This window comes from Leguminivora glycinivorella, chromosome Z (assembly GCF_023078275.1).
Source record: "Leguminivora glycinivorella isolate SPB_JAAS2020 chromosome Z, LegGlyc_1.1, whole genome shotgun sequence".
Classification (NCBI taxonomy): domain Eukaryota; kingdom Metazoa; phylum Arthropoda; class Insecta; order Lepidoptera; family Tortricidae; genus Leguminivora; species Leguminivora glycinivorella.
In genome coordinates, this window is record NC_062998.1 from 37,423,090 (window position 1) to 37,435,404 (window position 12,315).

The following is a 12,315-nucleotide window of genomic DNA, read 5'->3' on the forward strand; positions in this document are numbered from 1 at the left end:
CACCGAAACGCTCTCCGCAGTCCTAAATTGAGCTCTAGCGACACTGTACCGAAAGTTTTAATTTCCGTGTTATTAGCTGCGTACAATTTTAAACCACACTCGCGACGCACTGTGGCACTGAATCTACTAGCTGGTACGATGGATACGTCTGCTCCGGTGTCTACAAGAAAATTAATACCACTATTGAAGTCTAAAACACACAAGCGGTGGCTTTCCGATCTCGGCTCCACGCACCCCCCAGCCGCTCCAGGGTGCACCGCGTCTAGTTTCCCTGCGGTGGCTGCCAGTTGAACGCGGTCGGCGGCTCCGCGCCTGCCGACTGCTGCTGCCAGGTATATGCTGTCGGCGGCGCTACGCCTGCCGACGGCTGCTGCCTGCCCCAGGCACACGGCTGGGTACAGCTCCGTGCATTTTCCCGGAACTTGAAGTGGTATCTACACAACCAATTCGGATTCCTGTTCGTGCCGCGCGACCTTGAACGCGACCGGTTCCTGTTCCGACGGAAATCTCTCGTCGGAGGCCTTGACCTGAGTTCGTTCACTTCAGTCCTAAGTTGCCTTATTTCCAAAGCCATATCTCGGAATCCACTTATCAGGTCAGTATTTATCGCCGTGGTCAACTGGCTCTCCGGGGTTGCTACAGCTGCTATCACCCCCGAGCCCATGGACTCCTGCACCTTGTCGGCCATCGCTGCCAGCTCCTCCAACTTTGCGCTCTCTGGTACCATTGCGAGGAGCGCCCTCGATGCTGTCGGGAGTCTCTGCAACCATAACCTCCGGACAGTCTCTTCTGCGACGTTAGCGTCTCTGGCCGCTTCAGCCATTCTTCTGTAAAGCTGCGACGGCTTCTGTTCCCCTAAGTCCATTTCTTTCACTAGTTTGTTGAACTGCCGGTCGGCGCTTTCCTGAAACGCCTTGATGAGCCTAGCTTTCAGGGTGTCGTAATTCCTTTCCGTATTATCTAATATGTCTCCTATCGTGGTCAGCTCTTCTCGGCCTAATTTGCCCACTACCAGGTCGAACTTTGCCTCTTTGGACATCTTCTGGGGACCCACGATCGCCTCGAACTGGTTGAACCATTGCTTAGGCATATCTTTCCAGAAAGGATATATCCTAGCTGACACTGTAATCGCGGCTAGTTCACTCTCCATGGTCGCTGTTTTCTGTTCCGTTGTCCCTGTAGGCTGCTGTTCCAACCTCTCGGCGCTGGATGCTGGACGCTCTGGCGGTACCTGTACCTGCACAGTCACTGGCACTGGCACGCCCGCTAGAACTGGCACGCCCACTGGTCTGGATCTTTGATCGCTCATCTAAGCACTTGTCACTGCACGGAATGTCACTTTCATTCACAAAAGTCCTCACAACTTCGCAGCCCGCCTGGCTCCTCTGACTTAAATGATGTTCACCACACCGGCTTAAAGATCACGTCGGGGTCACCACTTTAACGTTTATTGCCAAACGTTAAATAGTTACTATAATGATTCACTGTGGCGAACTTTAAAGAGTCTATGGGTAACCTTTACTGGAGATAAATTAAACTTTAAATGTCCGATATTAACTCTGTATTTAATCCGACTTTATATGATCAGAAGGTTACAATTATAAGTACACAAAACTATGTGAGGGCCAGGCGGTACCGCGGTACGACTACTAGTTTGTGTGCGCGCTGTATGCCCCGCGCTCAGTGACTGACTGTTAGCTAAAGCTCCAAAGTAATAAGTTCATATTTGCTGACTCTAATGCATGCGTCACCGCCGTGCCCCTACACACCGTTGCATACAATACTTTTTCTACGACCAAGCACTTATTTTGAAAGAAAATTATAAATCAACAAATACCTACTTTCAGTCATCTTAGTTATCTAGTGGACCGCCTACCATTTTGAATATGCAGTTTGAGTGCAAACATGAAAATAAAACTGTCTATGGTATGGTTCTTTGAAGCCTGGCCACTAAGACGAATCGAGCCGAGTTGAATCGAGATCTCATACATTTGAATGCGATTCGACGCGTCGCCAATGAACGCAGCAGAAAACGAAGGAGTCCTCTGCGAATTGGTTTGTTAAGTTGGTAGTAATGTATTTACTGAACTGTAACAGCTATATCGTGCTACTGCTACTAAATGTTTTCAGGGTATAGACTAGACAGACTTATCCTGACATCTTTTATGTAGGGTTTTAAAGTTCTATGCACGACCTTGTAACTCACGAATAACAGTACGGGAGTAGAAAAAGGTATTTTAGGTAAAATATGAAACCCTCCTTACAAGCTGTAATTGACTTGTACCGCACAAAGAGAAAGCTCAATACAGGACTCTCATGGGTTGTAACGCACTGAGAGCGAGTTCACAAAATCCGGCTCCGCAGTGAACGTGTTAACAAATAAACCAAAATTAAATAAAAAATGTAACAAAATTTGAAATTGATTAACTATACATTTTTATGGAATGATGTTCTTATAAGGGAAGTAATTAAATGATCAGTTATTTTAAAAAGTGATCTGCCACAAAAATCAGCCATTTAATTATTTGGGCAGCATACAAATAATATGCCGGCAACAAAAATAAAAGTTACAACTCGTGTTTAGCAAATAATTCACAAACGGTCAATGTGAATAACCAATAGGTATTGATCTGCATTTCTGCTAAGTCATCGCATTGGCTTAATAAATAGTTGATCTGCAAAATAATTATTTGGTCAGCAACATTTAATAATTGGTCGGCAGAAAAATAATTTATTAAGTAGTTTAATTATAAGATCTGCATATTATAGGAACGGTCATCTGATGAAAGAAGTTGCGTTACGTTTCATTTGAAAAATCGGCAAAATGGCAGGCGGAGCGAAATTAGTCCACGTGACACGATCAGCCAATTGTGTGCACGCATTTCATTCAATGTTTAGTAACAGCAGAACTCATTTTTGGTCGATCTCGGTCGGTCTGGAACGCAAAATTATTTTTATTATATTTATATAGGTAGGTTAGGTTCGTTAGGTATCTTCAAATGACCAAAGGCCAATCTGCACAGAATAGAAGCCCCGCGGGAGCGGGGCTCCGTCGATATCGCGTTAAAGTTAAGATGAAACGGAAAAAAATATTTTAGGTACGTGGTAGGTACCTATTTCCTTCACTAGTAATTCAGCGTGACATTAAAAAATGCAAACCGGTTTTGATTTGTTAACCTTAAGTTGCTGACCATTTATCAATTTTAGGTAACCAAATATATATTATAAGCGGATTTTACATACATAATAGGTAGGTAGGTATATAAATCAACGTAACAAGCTATGTATTTATATTCAAGTTTTTATTATAGTAGCTAAAGCTTTTATTAATATTTATGTCCATAACTTAATACATGTTGTGTATTTAAAATATAATTATAATTGTTTATATAAGGTAGGTCATGTCATGGGTACCCGTTGTCTCCAAAGTTGTTCACCTCCTGCTTACAAGAAATATTCAAAAACCTGGTTGCCAAGATGGAAACGGGGAAAAAAGGTTGACAAACCTACGTTTCGCCGACGACATTGTCTTGTTCTCACACACCCGGTTGTCTATTGTTTGCCCGACAGTCATTTAACATAATATTCATATGCCCGAATCTAACTTGCCTGAATTTCATTTGACCCGAATGATTTGTTTACCATCACGAAAAATTGTATGACATACTGGTTGTTTATCCGAACATTACCTTCCATAATCATACAATGCCATACTATTTGTTAGCCATATTATTAAGTGCAATAATATGGTTTAATATAATATTCAAACGCCATAAGAAATTATTGCCATATTAATTGTTGCCCATATTATTACCTAACCTTTCTGATAGCAGTTTCATTTTCCAGGGGGTCACAGTTCTAACCTAACCTAACCTACTTTTCAAGCATTTTCATTTTCCAGGGGGTCACAGTTCTAACCTAACCTACTTTCTGATAGCAGTTTAATTTTCCAGGGGGTCATAGTTCTAACCTAACCTAACCTACTTTTCAAGCAGTTTCATTTTCCAGGGGGTCACAGTTCTAACCATTTTTTTTTTTTTTTTTGACCCAGGGGGAATCCATTATGGATCCCACTGGCCCGGGAGAAGCCAGTGGGTATGTCGGACTCTCACCGACTAAACCCCCTGGGGTGTTCCGCCGCTCGCTTTGTGGACGGGGTTTCGGGCACTTGTTTTTAGGCCTCCGATACCCCGCCAGCGTTGCCCTTGCGGGCCCGTCGTTTAAGACTCCTTTCAAAGTCACCTCCGCTGAAGGCCCTCGGAACACTTGAGGGTCTTCCAGCTCAGAACCTCTTCACGCGAGTGACAGGACTCCCGACCCATCACTCGCAGGTTCTCCTTAGGGCGGCAACATTCTGCCTGCATAGGCTCTACGCCGCCTGCCCGGCCTTCTGCGGCGCTGAGGATGGCTAGCCGCGTCATCCTCGCGCATTCTTTCTGCTGCCTCCTTCTGTGTCATGACTGTGACACAGAAGGAGGTCACAGCAGCCCAAGCTTCCTCACTGCCGACCATGCAGCGGATTAATGCCGGCAGTGAAAGGTCTCCTCCAATTGCCGCGGACATGGCAGCGCGAGGCTCCGCCCACGCAGGGCACTCTTCACGCGTGTGTTTGGCCGTGTCCACGGCTCCCCTGTCACAGTGGTGACACTCTGGGGTGGGCTCTCGTCCAACCCTCTCACACAGGTACCATCCGAAACAGCCGTGCCCCGTCAGGAGCTGTGTGAGGTGGAAGGAGGGTGCGCCATGTTTGCGTTCGACCCATTCCTTCAGAACGGGCCGAACGGCAGTTACCAAGTCCCGGCTAGCTCCCGGGATCTCCAGACGCTCTGACCATACAGGACGTCCCGCGCCTCCTCTCGCCATTGGCGGACCTCTCGAGGGGCAGGCCAGTTTTCCTCCCTCCGTGCCGTGAGCAACCGCCAATAGACCGCGGATCACAGTTCTAACCTAACCTAACCTACTTTCTGATAGCAGTTTCATTTTCCAGGGGTCACAGTTCTAACCTAACCTAACCTAACCTACTTTCTGATAGCAGTTTTATTTTCCATGGGGTCACAGTTCTAACCTTTTTTTTTTTTTTTTTTTTTTTTTTTTTTTTTTTTGGAAAAATACTTTATGTATACCCACACACCTGGGGGAGGTTGTGCGGGTTATGTGGGATTCGGCAAGAGGCGCCGCTACCCACTAAAAAACCAACGGTATGCCTGCGCGCCGCCAATGGAGCGTGGCCACGGGAACTCTTGAGTACGCAACCGTGACCACGCCGGCGCCGCCCGCCCCTACCACTTGCAGCGGGCCCTTCTCTGTGAGGGCTAGAGAGGAACCTCTACCCCTGCCTCCTCAAACGGCATGTGGGCTACACGCGCGCCTCCTCTGTGCGGCCTTTGTAATGGACAGTGACGCCACCGCGCCACTGCCCAGACTTCACTAGGTGGGGGGGGAGGAGGTGGGCATAAGCTCTTCTCCGGGCCCCTGTGCGCTTACGGCGGATAGGGTGCGAAGCTGGGTCTGCCTCCCTTTCCCTTTCCGCCGCCTCCTTCTGCGACATTACATCCTCGCAGAAGAAGAGGACCGCTTTCCACGACCTCTCGTTGGCGACCATAGCCTTAACCACGGCCGGCAGGGAGAGGTCGTCTCCCACCACTGCCACGAGGTCCCGGCGCTGCCCCGCCCAGGCAGGGCATTCCTCCAGAGTATGCTGCGCTGTGTCCTCGTCGCATCTGCACTGATGGCACTCGGCTGTCACCTCCCGTCTTGCGAACCGGTGCAGGTAGCTACCGAAGCAGCCATGACCCGTAAGCACCTGCACCAGCCGGAAGGTTAATGAGCCCCATTCTCTCTCCAGCCAGTCTTGTAAGACCGGCCGGATTGCCTCGACAGTCCTGTGTCCTTCCTCTCGTTCAGCCAGTTGTTCCTCCCATTGGAGGACTATGGACTGCTGGACGAGGAGCTTCTGTGCCTCTACTTCTCTGGGCGCAGGATGGTACTCCTGGAGCCGGAGGTCCCTACGCCACTCATACAGAGACGCTTGGGCCTCCGCCTTCAGGTTCCAAGGAGGCGTTCCCGCTAGTAAGCACGCCGCATCGTATGAGGTGGTGCGATACCCGCGTACGACGCTGATCGCCATCGCCCTCTGAGCCCTCTTCAGCAGGGCGACATTTCGGGCCGCCAGGTTCTCCGCCCAGATCGGTGCCCCGTACAAGGCCATCGATCGCACCACCCCCATATAAAGACGGCGGCTCGCAACCTCCGGCCCACCAATGTTGGGCATCAGTCGCTTCAGTGCAGCCGATGCTGCCATGAGTCGGGGGGTCAGGCGGACAAAGTGCTCGCGGAAGTTCCAGCGGGAGTCAAGGACAAGTCCAAGATATTTCATGTTGGACTTGACCTCGATTCGAGTGCCACCAACAACGATGCTGGCTTCAGCAGGCGGCGCCTTCCGGGCTGTATGGAAGCAGAGTGCCTCAGACTTGTCCAACGCCACCTCCAGACCCAGCATCGCTATGCGCCTCACCACCTGTGCTACCGTCACGGTGGCAAGGCGTGCTGCTTCCTGGTACGAGGTTCCCCGGGATGTGACCAGCGTGTCGTCTGCGTAGCAAGTCACATTTGATCCCGGTAGAAGCTCCCCCCGCAGGACCCAGTCGTACCCGATGTTCCACAGAAGCGGCCCTAAGACCGAGCCCTGTGGAACACCGCACGATGTCTCCCACCTTGTCAGCCCGCCGCCCCGGACTGGGTACTCCACACACCGCTCCGAAAGGTAGGACCCGACTATTTGGCACAAATAGGGGGGCACTTTGTGGTGTTTCAGTGCTTCCCTAATGCACGACCACGGTAGAGTGTTAAAGGCATTGGCGATATCCAAGGACACCGCCAAGAGAACCCCACCGTGGCCGACCGCCTCATCTGAGAGTGCTTTGATTCGCGCGACCGCATCTACTGTCGACCTGCCCTCTCGGAATCCAAACTGGTGTTCGGACAAATCGGGACCCACTCCCCGGAGGTGCTCGACGAGGCGACAGCAGATGATACGCTCGAAGAGCTTGTCAGCCTCGTCGAGCAACACGATCGGACGGTAGGCTGATGGAGAATCCGCGGGTCGCCCGTCTTTTTTCAGGAGGACGAGCCGGCCGGTTTTCCAGATGGTCGGAAATCGGCCGGACTGTAGACAGGCGTCCAGTAGTCCTCGAAATCTCTCCCCCAGGGCCCGCAGCGCCAGAGCCAGGACACGTCCTGGGATCCCATCTGGACCCGGTGCCGTGCTTTTGGCTTTCAGCTTAACGGCTGCGTCTAGTTCTGCCTCCACCGGAGGCTCGACTTCCGCAACCTCATATCCAGCGCGCTGACGGGGAGGTGCCATTGCTGGGGGCTGGTGCTCCGGTCTGTTCGGGAACAGGAAACAACAACCTCCAGCAACCGAGGCTCGAGACTCTCCGTCAAGGGAGGGGCCCAGGGGCGTAGTTTGCCCCTGACCGCCTTGTAGGGCCTCCCCATGGATCTCGGTTTAGAGTCTCGAGAAGCTCCGCTTTGGCGCTCGCCTTCGCTTCGCAAATGGAAATCTGCAGCGTCTTGACCGCCTCTCTGTATGCGCTGTATAGCCGCGACTCCTCGTCGACGTCTCGGGTCCTCCTTCGTCGGCGGGACCGAGTGTACTGACGTCTCGCCTTGTTGGCACGGCATCGAAGTTCTGCGATTTCTCGAGACCACCAATACACTTGCCGTTTCGGAGGTCGAGGCTTGGCTCGAGCCATGCCTGCATCACAGACTTGTGACATGGCTTCTCTGAACCAGGCTACCTCTTCCTCGACCTCCACAGGCCCGGTAGATGTTGTCCAGGCCTGGACGATAGACGCTATCTCTACCGCTTCACGATCTAGGCTGTTTAGGGCCCACCGAGTGGAAGAGGTCGCGGTACGGCGATTCGGGTGACGATCTGTGACTGTCGTACCCCCGGAGAACGTGGAGACATCAAACCGAATGTACAAATGGTCCGATAGTGTTTCCACCGTCTCTAGTACTCTCCAATCACGGACACGGGTCGCGAGTGCCGGGGTCGCGAACGTTACGTCCACGATGGACTCACCCTGCCAGCGCACGCATGTGCTTGCCGACCCTCGGTTCAGAATCGACATGCCGGTCATTGTCGCCCACTCCTCCAGAAGGTCTCCTCGAATATTTGTCGCGGGACAGCCCCAAGCCATGGACTTGGCATTTAAGTCACCCGCGACGACTACCTGGCGCGGTTGGGTCTGCCCCACGAGAGCCGCTAGGTGGCCGAGGAGAGCCTCGAACTCGGAGACTCTTTTGTTGGGGGAGAAGTATACCCCGATCAGGGTGATGTCACCCCAGATAACCGCCACATAACCCTGACCCCTCGACAAGAGCGTTATGCCCTCTGCCCCTGCCTTTGTTATAATGGCCACCAAGCCGTCCACATCCGCAGCCCAGTTGTGGTTGGGAGGGATATAGTACGGCTCGGCGACCACAGCGACATCTATCGACCACTGCGCCATGGACTGCAGGAGGAGATCTTGAGCCCCGGCGCAGTGGTTTATGTTCGCCTGGAGGATTCGATTAACTGCCTGATTCATTTTGGCGCATTGTTAATCGTGCCCTCTTGTGCAGCCGGAGGCGTAGACGCTCTAGGGGTGACTAGTTTGCTGGCCACCTTCCGAGACGCGCGTTTCGGGGCTTTAGCCCCCATCGAGCAGGAACTGCTACCAGCACTGTGATCTGCAGGTTTGTCGCCTGCTGCGCACAGAGTGCAGTGGGGCGCGGCGGTGCAGTCCCTGGCCCGGTGCCCGATTTTACCGCAGCGATAACATTGGTCGCTGCGGTCGATTTCTGAGGTGCACCCGTTCCTAACATGGCCAGGCATCAGGCAGCGGTAGCACCTCAGGGGTCGAGGCTCCAGCAGCTTCACATTAGCCGAAGCCCAGCCGACGAGGAGTCGCCCCTCAGCCACTTTCTTGGCGGCTGCTACAGGGCAACGAACCCATGCTGTGCCCAGGCCTGCCAGCGTGCGGGAAATCCGGCCGACATTAACCGCCTCGAGGGCACACCCCCCGCCTTTCGCCACGGCAGCGGCGAGCTCTGCTTCTGAGACCGAGTCATCCAAGCTTGAAATGCGCATCTCCACACATTTTACCGGCCTAGCGATACGGACGTCGGCCTCATTTAGCGTCTCCCTCAGTTTAGCAGCAAGAGAGTCTGCTTTGTCGCCACTGGTGGAGACCGGGCCCGGGATCTCAAGAATTGCCGCCCCTGTCACTGCCCTACGGATCCTCAGACCAGTGATACCGAGCCCGCTCAGGGAGATTTTTGATTTGGCCTCGGTGATTACCGTTCCGTAGGTGACGCCCCTCTCTTCTGCTCCCATCTGAAGGGTGAGGACCACGGCTGCTGACTGCGGAGTGCGCAGTGTCGCCTTGTCTTTTTTACGACCCTTCTTCCCCTCTTGTGCTTTCCGCGGGGCCGCCGGCTGTTGTGCCTTCGCAGTCGTTGCTGCTCCAGCGGGGGTCTTATTTTTTTTCTTCTTCTTACCCCGCTTGCCCACAACCGTCCAATCCTCTTCAGAGGCAGGCACTGGTGTCTGCGGCTGCGGCTGCCGGACTTGGGAAGCAGGGTCAGGGACACTCGTACGATGCTTTTTGGGCCTCTCCTTCTTCTTTTTTTGCTTCGCGGCCCGCTTCGCACTCCCTGAGTTAGTAGGAGCCGGGGTGCGACCGGGTGGAGAGCTCCCTGCTTTGGACGGTGTGGGAGTAGTCAACTCCTGGACAGGTTGTTGTGGGAGCAGTCTCTCCTCCAAGGCGCTTAACCTTGCACCCATCATGGCACTCACTTTGTCCACAATGTTGCTCTCTAGGTCGCCTTGCTCTCGAGCCGGTGTTGTCACTATCTCTTGGCGCGTGTCTTCGAGGCGCTGCCCAAGGCTAGCTCGCAGCTCGCCCATTTCCTTACGGAGCTCGACCATATCCGCCTTTAAACGAGCGTTTTCGGCGGCGAGTTTCCTCGTCTCATCGGAGATAGTCCGGCCCCTCAGCTCACCAACTGCTTCCTGGATCGCATCCACCGCCTCCTTCAGGATACGTACGTACGTGCCCTTTAGGTTTTTAGACCCAGCGGCCACACCCTTGATAAGTCCCAGACTATCATTTACCTGCTCGTTTAGGGACAGAGCTGTGCTGTTGTATTCATCATCTGACCCACTTGTCGTCCCAAACGTTTCCCGTTGGCGAGCAAGCCGTCTTAGGGTCACTTTTTTGGCCACAGCACTCAGAGCCTCTTCAGACTGCAGCTCGAGCTCTTGTTTAGCAGCCTTCCCCTTGGTCAGCCCTGCGTTGCGTGCTGTGGTTAGTCGGCGGCCTCTTCCTCGCTTAAAAGGTCCCGAGGTAGACTTTACTCGTACCCCGAGATCGGATACCTCACCGCTCGGCGATGCTCCCGTGTCACTACCGCTGCTTCGCTGCCTCTTTCGTCCTTCGGGCGTTTGGGCAGTCAGCGATGCATCGGAGTCCCCATCGGTTGGCACCGGCGAGAAGAATACTCCTTCTCCAGGGAGGTCGCTTGCGTCTATTCTCCTAGGGGAGAAAAACTCCTCCCTGCCAAGAGAGGGGAGGGTATCCAGAAGAGACCGGAATCCATCTTTGGGGGGCCTGGTAGAGGCTTCTGCCTGTGCCGGGCCACAATCGTCCCCATCACCCCCTCCGTGCAGTCTCAAGACCAAATTACTCGGCAAATCGGTGTCCATATAGTGTTTGCTAGCGTCGTCGTTTCGGTATCGCGAGTGGTTTGCCCCCCAGAATACGGAAGGCGACATGTCGCCACAGCTCGGGCGCTTGCCCGTTCTGTGGCGACACGGAGGATTGGAACCTCCTGGGGTAGTTCTCCATTCTCGTTTCCACTCATTTTTTTTTGTTTGCTATTTTTAAGGAGGTATGCCCTCCCTGACGCTTGTGACTGGACTCCCTCCAGCCACGCATCCCGTCGGCACGTCAGACACACCTTGGGATTGGGGTGATTTTTTTTTTGTGGTTTTCTTCCACGTGCTTTCCCTCTCAGTATGGGAAATACCCGGCCCACTCAGTGTTGATTACGGGTCGCTCGACTATGTCCGGCAGACGGATCCGCCGCGCTAAGTGTCCAGAGCCACTTTCACTTCTCCTCACGCCAGAGTGAGGCAATTCCTAATGGGTCCCGTCATCCTCCCCACAGGGCCCTTTGGCTTACACTGTGCCCTCTGCTCCTCAGAGGGACTCGCGGAGCCAACCACCGTGTACCGCAGGCGTCTGGCGCTTCATTCTAGGCTGGCCGATAGGAGAAGCCCTATACGGAATAGCCCCAGGAATCACCAGCACAGCAGACTGCTACGCTACCACTCCTTAGGATACCAGTCAGAGAACTGCATCCCGGGCGAAAGGTCCAGAATATGTCCCCCCACAACCGCTATCGGAGGCCGAAAGCTTTCCAGACGCGCAACAGATATTTATTTTATTTATTTCTTTATTAGCATTCACACACTATACAGTCTATACATAATATACAGTACAGCACATGAAACCCCTTGAGGTGTAGCAAAAGATAAAATTAGAGAATATAAGTCAAGTAAGATATAGCGATACATAGAGTCAAAAAGAAAAAAAGATATTTAAAAAATTAAAAAATTAAATTAAAAATTATGCAATGTCAAATTAATAGATAGAACTAGGGTCTTTAAATATGTCATTAATATTATAAAAGCAACCTTTTAGTAAAAACATTTTGAGGGAATTCTTGAAAACACGGTAGTCTTGTATTTCCTTTAGTTCGCAAGGTAACCTATTGTACAAATCCACTGCTTGGTAGCGCACAGAGTGTTTAGCCACTTGTAAATTCGGAAAAAAAGTGTTGCAAAAATTTTTCTTACGTGTTGATAAACGAACCTGTCTATCCTCCTCAGTTTCATGCAAATTCTTAACAAATGACGTAAGAAGTACGAGTACATACAAACTAGGTAGTGTAAGTATTCTTAGCTTAATAAAAAGCTCTCTACAAGAAACCCACTGAGGGGTGCGCGTCATTGTTCTTATTGCCCTTTTTTGTAAGATAAAAGCTCTATTAAAATTGTTTTTAAACCCATTTCCCCAGAAACGAATGCTATATCTCAATTTGGATTCTACCAATGAATGATACACCATTTTAAGATGTCTCACTTCTATTTCATCCCTTAAACACCGTATAGCATAGCAGGCTGAGCATATACTGCTTTCTATATCCTGAAGCTCATCTTTCCAATTAAGTTGTGAGTCAATGTGTATTCCTAAAAACTTAACA

At 51.7% G+C, this 12,315-nt stretch overlaps 2 protein-coding genes across 2 annotated transcripts; both read right to left on the bottom strand.

Annotated features, from left to right (window-relative positions):
- Positions 1-262: 262 nt before the first annotated feature.
- LOC125240481 lies at positions 263-1,309 on the bottom strand. The gene has a single exon (XM_048148374.1). It carries the CDS (start codon positions 1,307-1,309, stop codon positions 263-265), a length of 1,047 nt encoding a protein of 348 aa, XP_048004331.1.
- A 3,029-nt stretch (positions 1,310-4,338) lies between these two features.
- On the bottom strand, positions 4,339-4,863 carry LOC125240482. The gene has a single exon (XM_048148376.1). The coding sequence runs from the start codon at positions 4,861-4,863 to the stop codon at positions 4,339-4,341; it is 525 nt and encodes a 174-aa protein (XP_048004333.1).
- Positions 4,864-12,315: the final 7,452 nt, after the last annotated feature.

Excerpts from the sequence above, each read along its gene's own strand:
- LOC125240481 (XM_048148374.1), bottom strand. The coding sequence starts at position 1,309 with ATGAGCGATCAAAGATCCAGACCAGTGGGCGTGCCAGTTCTAGCGGGC.
- LOC125240482 (XM_048148376.1), bottom strand. The coding sequence starts at position 4,863 with ATGGCGAGAGGAGGCGCGGGACGTCCTGTATGGTCAGAGCGTCTGGAG.